We start from the raw sequence: 8,585 nt of genomic DNA, 5'->3' as shown, positions 1-8,585 counted from the left end.
TCTCACTCTCCTTGTAAATGAGTCCCGTAACATAAAGCGACGTCAATTTCCTATCTGTGTAGCATCTGTAAGCTTTCCTAAACCCTTTTACTTTTTTTTCTAATGTCACTCATTAAATGAAGAGAACGTTTAGATAATAGGCTCATTGACCCCTATGTTGCTGTATAAATGAAATAACTCACAAGAAACTACAGCCTGGATACTCTTGGTCTATATACTGCAGACAACTGGTAGATGTTTTTTAAGCTCTGAGAGTACTTTTATCACATTTTATTTATTTCATGTCTAGGATGAATGTGAGCAGGTGGAACATGCCATGGCACACATGTGCTCGTTGGAGGGCAACTTTCTTGAGTCAATTGTTTCTTTCCTTCATGTAGGACCTGGGGTTGGATATCCAGTTGTCAGGCCCGGTGGCAAGCGCTTTAACTTCTTGAATTGCTTTGAATCCACTTTATTTTTTTCCCGAGACTCTAAAAAAACAAGTCCCCTTTAAAACCCATAGGTTCCTCTGCCAAAGAAAAGCAACAGGAAATCAGATGTGTAAATAATTCTTGCTTTAATACTCTGAACTAGAAAAACTCTTTAGAGTGGCGTCGCCAAGGGATGGTACTTAAAGTCACAGTGTCTTTAAACCGGTCCCTGTGACCCATTGCGTTTCAGAGCTCTCGGGAGCGACTCTGAATTCAGAAATCTCCCAGGCTAAGTCTTTGCGTACAATCAACCGCCAAAGGGAATTGTGCCAACTACCGACTGCATTTGAGGGGCGAGGACTTTGCAGGGGCGCGGGACTGTGCGGCAGGAGAATCTCACCATCAGTGAGGGTTTAGCGCAGCCAAGCGACAGGCTGGCGCCAGGGCTCGGCTACAGGGAGGCGCCAGCTGAGGCGGGGAGAACTTTGGCGCTCGGAACAGAACCACCCTTCGCTGGCCAGTTGTGTCGCTCCTCCAAGGAAGCCGCGGAGGTGGCGCCTGGGAGAAAAGCCCGGCAGAAAAAGGAAAAGAGGAAGTAGAAAGGGAAGAGGGAAAATGAACCAGGAGCTGGGGGAGCCCGCGATAAGGTGGCCGGCGGGGAAAGGAAGCAGGTTCCGCAGCTGCTTTCCCGCACCCCGTGCGTGAACGCCCTCTCCTCTGCCACCCCAGTAAATAAGTGGGTGTCGCCTGAACTGAACAGCAAGAGAAAAGAAGCTAGCCAAGTGAGAGTACAGCTCCTCTGTCACTGCTGCCCCCTTGCAAGTCTGGCGGCTTCTCGCAGGGCCAGACACTGCGCCCCAGGCGCCCTGCAGATGGGGTGGACAGGGACCCGGAGCTCAAGCCACGGGTGACCCGCGCCGGCCGACCGGCCTGCCGCGCTTGCTGATGATGCTAGGCGGAGAAGCCCTGGAACCGTATCCGATACTTCCCGGCGTCCGCTAGGCTGCAACTTGGAATGCCCAGGGAGCGGTCCGGCTCCTGCTGCTGCTTTTGCGACCGCTTCGTCGCGTCTAGGGAAGCTGCGCTCTGGATTTGGAGGCGGAGACCTCAGACAGCGAAGACCTCCGGCGGCGGCTGCAGAGGGACGAGCCGGGCGCAAGAGGGGGCGCGCTTTCTCCCAGCGGGTCTCAGTAATGAGGAGACTGAGTTTGTGGTGGCTGCTGAGCAGGGTCTGTCTGCTGCTGCCGCCGCCCTGCGCACTGGTGCTGGCCGGGGTGCCCAGCTCCTCCTCGCACCCGCAACCCTGCCAGATCCTCAAGCGCATCGGACACGCGGTGAGGGTGGGAGCGGTGCACTTGCAACCCTGGACCACGGCCCCACGCGCAGCCAGTCGCGCTCAGGACGGTGGCAGGGCGGGTACCCAGAGGGATGAGCCAGAGTCGGGGACGTGGCGGCCACCGGCGCCCTCGCAAGGCGCACGTTGGTTGGGGAGCGCCCTGCATGGCCGGGGTCCACCTGGCTCCCGAAAGCTCGGGGAGGGCGCCGGGGCCGAGACTTTGTGGCCGCGAGATGCCCTACTGTTTGCTGTGGAAAACCTGAACCGTGTGGAAGGGCTCCTGCCCTACAACCTGTCTTTGGAAGTAGTGATGGCCATCGAGGCGGGCCTGGGCGATCTGCCGCTTATGCCCTTCTCTTCTCCAAGCTCACCGTGGAGCAGTGACCCTTTCTCCTTTCTGCAGAGCGTGTGCCACACCGTAGTGGTACAAGGGGTGTCGGCGCTTCTGGCTTTCCCCCAGAGCCAGGGCGAAATGATGGAGCTGGACTTGGTCAGCTCTGTCCTGCACATCCCAGTGCTCAGCATAGTGCGCCACGAGTTTCCGCGGGAGAGTCAGGTGAGAAGAGTCTGGCGCGTGGAGTGATGTGCTCTGCCGGGAGTCGGAATCAGAGGGGGAGGAAGAGTGTGGCTGAAGCCAGGGTTTTGTTTTGTTTTTAACTTTGATGTCCGAGGCTTGGACTATGTCCCTAGGTGGTAGGTTGGAGGACTTCAGTTGAACTAGAATAAGACATTTTAAACGCAGGCAGAAATAAAATGCGAAGTTGCCGGGGGATGGGGGGGCGGTTACAGATGGAAGACGAAAGTGAAGATGTTATGTGGTGGGGATAGGAGTATGTCATGTTTTGACAAACTAAGAGAAATCTAGTGGGTTCCAGACTCCTGAAAGTTAAGGTTCAGAACCGTGGACAGTGATCAAGGGTTCTAGACTGGAGTGAGGAATGGGGGTGGGGCCACAGACTTGTCAGTGTCTTAAACTCCCAAGGGGAATTCAGAATACCTGTGACAGAAAAAGCAGCAGCTGGTCTTTTCTACTTCTTCCAGAGGCGTGCCAGGGCTCTGTGGTATAAGGAAAAGCACATCCCTCTGGCTTCCTTTCAGTAAATGTAAAAGTCTGCAATTAGTACAGAAGCCAAGGGTCAAGCAGAGTGGCTGGCAGTCTCGCAATTGGAAACCACCTGGAATAACCGAGAGCAAAAACGATGAGGAGACTCATCTGTGGGTTCTTTGTCCCTACCTTCCTTCTAAACGATGTGGGCTCAGAGGCTGGACATGCGATCGCTGTATGGAGCCTATTTCTGCTCTCTTTATTTAAGAACAAACAAGTAATAGTTTAGTATTTTAATGGTATTTAAAACCTTAAATATTTTCAGCATAGCAACTTAAGTCTTGACAAGTAACAAAGAGGAGATGCGATACCCAAGGAGACAGGGCCTTTACAGCAACACAAGTTCTTTGTGTTTTGTAGACTGTTCTTAGCATACCAACCCCTGTCATTTTGTGGATATTCGTGAGGCCAATGAATGAAAATAGTCCCATTTTAAAGACTGAGAAACTGAGGGAAGTTCCAGGATTCAATGAACATGGGCCTAGGAAGAGTCTAGAGATTGGTAGATTTGTAACTCAGTATCATTTTCGCTCTGTCCTTTGGTTGACAAGATATTTCTAATCTCCCTTCTTGAACTTTTGGTCTATATGCAGAGATATAGTCTAAAGTGAGTATGGCAACGTACAAGTGGAAAGTTTGATTAAAAGTCTATATCTAAAATATTCAAGGAATACAAACATTTTCTTCTGTGAGAAAAGAAAATGAATCTTACACTTTAAATCTTAGGAAGGACAGGTACAAAATCCTTTCAGCAGTTACCCAGGCAATTTCTATTTAATGATGAGATATAGAGATTTGATCTGCAGAATGCAAGCTAATTAACTCTTATCTAAAATATTTCTGTTACCTGAATCTGAATGGCTATAAGCAGCAGATGAGAAAGCACAGGAAGCATGTGTACAACATTGCCAGTGACTGAAGTGTTATAAACATGAAATTACATCCACAGGCCACAGCATTATTAATACATATGCAGAAGCAGACCTAATGAAATGCAGAAGTCAGCACACTGGCTGCTCATCACTGCTTCCTTATTACCTAATCCTTCAGAAGTTGCCAATAATGGTCACAGTCACCAAACTCCTTCCCATTTGCAGATTGTTTGGCAGGACTCTTAAACAGCAAGAAATTTCTCCCCAAATTAGCGTTCCTTGGTTGGAAGGGAAACAGTGTTCCATGATGGATGTGTGCAGCACACAGCACACTAAAAGAATACAAGGGGGAAAAACGTGAAGCAGTGCCTAAAATCAGTGAGCTTCCAAGCTTTAAGGCAGCTGAAAATGAAGCCCTCCAGGGAGAAACTTGCAAACCAGCTATAAAGTGAATACTCAGCCAAGTGTATTTACTTGTGTTTTAAATCGCTGTCCTTGCTGTGCTTAAATGGTACACATCTTGAAAGGTAAAGACAACTGCGTGACTCAGACCCAGCTTGTCCCACCAAGGACTTTTCCTTCCACCTCTCCTTGCATTTTGAATTCAGACATGCCTAACTTGCCTTACCTTACTTTTAGTGTATCAGTTAAGTGTCATCCTGCAATATTCTATATTTAAAATGCCCTGCTCAATGTCAAGTCACTGTAATATGCAGTGTTAGAATATGAGCCCAGCTCTGCTCTCAGCAAAATTAATAACTGCTCTTCCTCTGGCTTCTCCTGGAAAGTGGGGCTTTCTCTAATATACTGATGTAGTTTTGTAAAAAGACCTTCTAGATATAAAGGGATGTCAATGTCATTTTACACATTAAGTAAAATCAGCTTAATTCAGCCACTGTCTTTGGAGCCTATTGAACAATGACCTCATTTGTTGATTATACGATGCCTGAATAAAGTATTCTAGAAGAAAATAGACTTATCCACACAGCCAAGGAAAACAAAAGTGTGTGTGTATTCAAAACATTCCAAATGGCTTTCAGAGCAGGAGCAGCAACGGCTGACCTCTCCCTTCTTTTTGTGTTACTGATGTTTTTTATAGGAAGGTTTTAACTTACAAGTGATGGCTTATTAATATCATGCCAGAGCTCTTGGATAGAAGGAGATACCAAGAGATGAACAAAACTCGAGTTTTAGTTCAATGTTCTATTGATTGAAAACATAAGCACAGGGCTGGAAAGATGGCTGAGTGGTTAGGAGTCCTGGCTGCTCTCCTAGCAGACTCAGGTTTAATTGTTAGCACCCACATGAGGCTAAAACCATCTCTAACTCCAGTCCTACGGGAACTGATGCCCTCTTCTGGCCTCTCTGAGGACCAAGCATGCATGTGGTACACACACAAACATACAGGCAAAACATGAATATACATTCAGTACATAAAAATTAAATGTTTAAAATTTTTAAAATATATTGAAACGTAAGTAGGGGGGGTAGGTCATCAGGAACTAATTTCTTTCAAGGATGAATCCACCAAAAGTGAGTCAACTATTTACTTTTTGGGGAAACACTCTTATTATTACCACACAATAAAAGATTAATAAAACATGGAATGGGTCAAAGTACATTTCCATCCAAAAGATTCCTCCTTTAACACTATACACAGACTCATACATGAAGCTGACCTATTTTATTTAAAAGATCAATTCTTTCTGAATTCCATCACTGTAATTTTCTAATAGTGATGTTGCCAGGAACCAAGTTCCAGTCACATAGAAGTTGCAATGAGTTTCGGAAGTTTTTTTTTTTCTCTTCCTTTAACACTGTACTATTTCTTCTAGAGATTCTGGGTAGTTTCATCAAAGGTAATTCTAAGAATTCACCTGATAGATAGTGACAGATGCATTTTCTTTGCTAAAATACACAGCTAATGTTAAAATGCCACATTGGCTTATATTAGCCAGAGCTAATAAAGTAATATAATTGTCTTAGATCCAAGATCATTCACTTCAAATGTAACTGCAATAATATGTCCAACTCTGTGTGTGCATGCACAAACACCCATACATATTAAACACACATGTGTACATGTATATGCAAATGTATGTAAAGGTTCAAGGTGTCTTTACTCAGATACCAGTGACCTTATTTGTGTATGTATGTATGTATGTATGTATGTATGTATGTATGTATATAAGGATTGAGCCAAGATCTCAATAGTTTACTAGCTAAGACCTCACCTAATAAACAGTCTGGCTGGCTGGTAAGCCCTAGACATCTACCTGTCTTCATCTCCCTATACACTGTCATGCCTGGCTTTTCAAAACATGTGTTCTGGGAATCAAACTCAAGTCCTCATGTTTGCAAATACTTTATGAATGAAATGGTCTTCTCATCCCCTAGGATTGCTGATTCTAGTTGGATAGATCAACCATGGCTTTGTCTCATCAGCTGTATGTGCTGATTAGTACGTTTATTTTCACACACACATGTTAGTTAATATTTTTAGATGATCCATTTTTTGTAGCAATACTAAGCTATGGATTTAAAGCTATTGATTGGGATTTGACTTATACAACAGTATTTTTGAAGGAGCAAAAGATGATCCCACTGCATAATAGGTGCTTCAGATAGACCAGTAAAGAGCATTCATTTGTAAAACACCAGCTCTAAGTTGTGTTGGATTTGTTTTTATTTGTGCTATGTCAGTGTGACCTGTGGGTCATCACAATCCCTTTGGCACACCTCTATTTCCTCAAATATTAGCATTATAATTCATAACAGTAGCAAAACTGCAGTTATGAAGTAGCAATGAAATAATTTTATGGTTGGGGGTCACAAACATGAAGAACTGTATTAAAGGGCCACAGCATCAGGAAGGTTGAGAACCACTGCTCTTTGTGTGAAGCACAGCACTCGCTCTCCCCATATCCCTAGGAAAGTATTTTTCTGCGGTTTGCAACAAATGGCTGGTAGTAGCACCTAATTATTTCCAACTTGATACGTGATTTCAGAGTAAATGTCAAGTGATGCAAATTTGTTGCCTAGTCCTGGTCTTTTTCAGCTTCCGTATCAAAATCAGAGGCTTGAGATTAATTTGAGAGTTTTTTCTTAATTTGATACATTATTTTCTTAATTTGATCTTTTTTTCCTAGTTAGTGCAGAAGAGAGTAGGAAACACCATTCATTGAGGAATTAGTCTGTCTGGCTTTCTTTGTATTTACATCAACCTCAACTAATCTATGAAGAATATACTTGGTCTTACTATTGTAGTTTAGGCTTAGTTTATAATTCAGCATAAAAGTGAATGCTAATTTCAATGACTAAGTGCTATATGCTTTGTATTTTCTGATGTTCCAGAAGGCATCATGTATGTTTGTTTCATGAATATGTCAGCCAAATTCCTATCACTTTGGGGAAAAAAAATGGCCAAAAGCGTTCTAATCCACTTCTGTATCTTATTGGCTATCATAATCCTTGCAAGTACTATCTCTGAGCATCTATTCTTGTTAATCGAAAGGATGTTTCTTAGCATTCTGATTTGTTTAATAAGCCAAATGAGAAAATGAAAAGCAACAGGGGTAAATCTATCATGTTAGCTGAATATCTGCCAGAAAAGAGTTGGAACAGTAGATTTCTGCTGACCCAAACAGGTGATTCAGGAAGGTGAGGAAGGAGAGAGGGCTCAAGGCCAGTCTGGGCTACATGGTGAGAGAATTTGACAAAGTTTCAAATACGTGTGTGTGTGTGTGTGTGTGTGTGTGTGTGTGTGTGTGTGTGTGTGTAAATATACATCATATATATATATATATATGCATATATATGTATATATATATTTAAACTTCCTACTTCTTTAGTTAAAAGAACTCCACATTTCTCTCCACTTACTTTGCCATTTTCTGCCTGGGAATATACAGATCTGTTTGCACATCTAATAATATCTTGAGCTCTAGATACAGCCATAGAAATTGCAATATGAAATAAACAAGACTTGAGAAACTTTGATCCTTCATCCATCACTTTCATTACAGGAGTGTTTTTTCTTTAGACAAATTTTTCACTAATGAGTGAATGGACACAGAGTGTACCCACCCTTAATTTGTGTGCAACTTGGCTTATTCGACTTTTTTTAAAATAGAAAATGTTTCTTGATGAGAAACACAGTGTGTTGGTTCAAGCTGGCACAGGCACCTCATTTCTTAATGGACTGATAGCAATTTGCAAACCGACTACTGAGTGCCATTTCCCCAGTAACTGTGCAGGGCTCTCCCAGCATGGTACTGCTCATGCTAGCAGCAACACTCAATACAGAGATGAGAAATCCTCTTGTCTTCTCTCCTTCCTTTTCTATCGCTGCCACACACAGAGAAAAGTACAACACAAGTAATGTGGTCCTAAAACTCAGCAAGGAAAATAACATTTCATAGCATACACTACATTGCTTTCTGAATGGATGCATGAATAACAAAACGATGGGAGGCACGCAATTGTGCTTCTGATCCTTCCTTTATAAGAAGCAAGAACAGAGACTTAGTTGAGGATAAGTAAGCTAAGACAATTCTTGTCCTTTCCCTCAACTTCTCTAATCTTCTGCTGGTGGTGGTGGTTTGGTTTGGTTTGGTTTGGTTTGGTTTGGTTTGGTTTGGTTTGGTTTGTTGTCTTCTTTGTATGCAGGGTCCTTGAACTGTGAGGCATGCTAGTCAGGTTGTTTTAGACCTCCTGCATTGAGGGAGCAGGTGTGTCAGACCTCCTGCACTGAGGGAGTAGTTGTGTCAGACCTCCTGTACTGAGGGAGCAGGTGTGTCAGACCTCCTGTACTGAGGGAGCAGGTGTGTCAGACCTCCTGCACTGAGGAAGCAGGTGTG

At 43.9% G+C, this 8,585-nt stretch overlaps 1 protein-coding gene across 2 annotated transcripts in view; it reads left to right on the top strand.

Annotated features, from left to right (window-relative positions):
* Positions 1-1,001: 1,001 nt before the first annotated feature.
* The window catches only part of Grin3a (glutamate ionotropic receptor NMDA type subunit 3A), a 192,443-nt gene continuing 184,859 nt past the window's right edge, over positions 1,002-8,585 (top strand). For both annotated transcript variants that reach the window (XM_028780015.1, XM_028780014.1), the window contains exon 1: positions 1,002-2,305. In XM_028780015.1, coding sequence (XP_028635848.1) covers positions 1,607-2,305 — 699 coding nt within the window. In that variant the 5' untranslated portion in view covers positions 1,002-1,606. The remainder of the gene's footprint in view (positions 2,306-8,585) is intronic.

The sequence above is a fragment of the Grammomys surdaster genome, unplaced genomic scaffold, assembly GCF_004785775.1.
Source record: "Grammomys surdaster isolate TR1022 unplaced genomic scaffold, NIH_TR_1.0 363, whole genome shotgun sequence".
NCBI lineage: Eukaryota > Metazoa > Chordata > Mammalia > Rodentia > Muridae > Grammomys > Grammomys surdaster.
The sequence above is the reverse complement of the archived record's forward strand: the minus strand, read 5'-3'. Positions and strand labels throughout refer to the sequence as shown.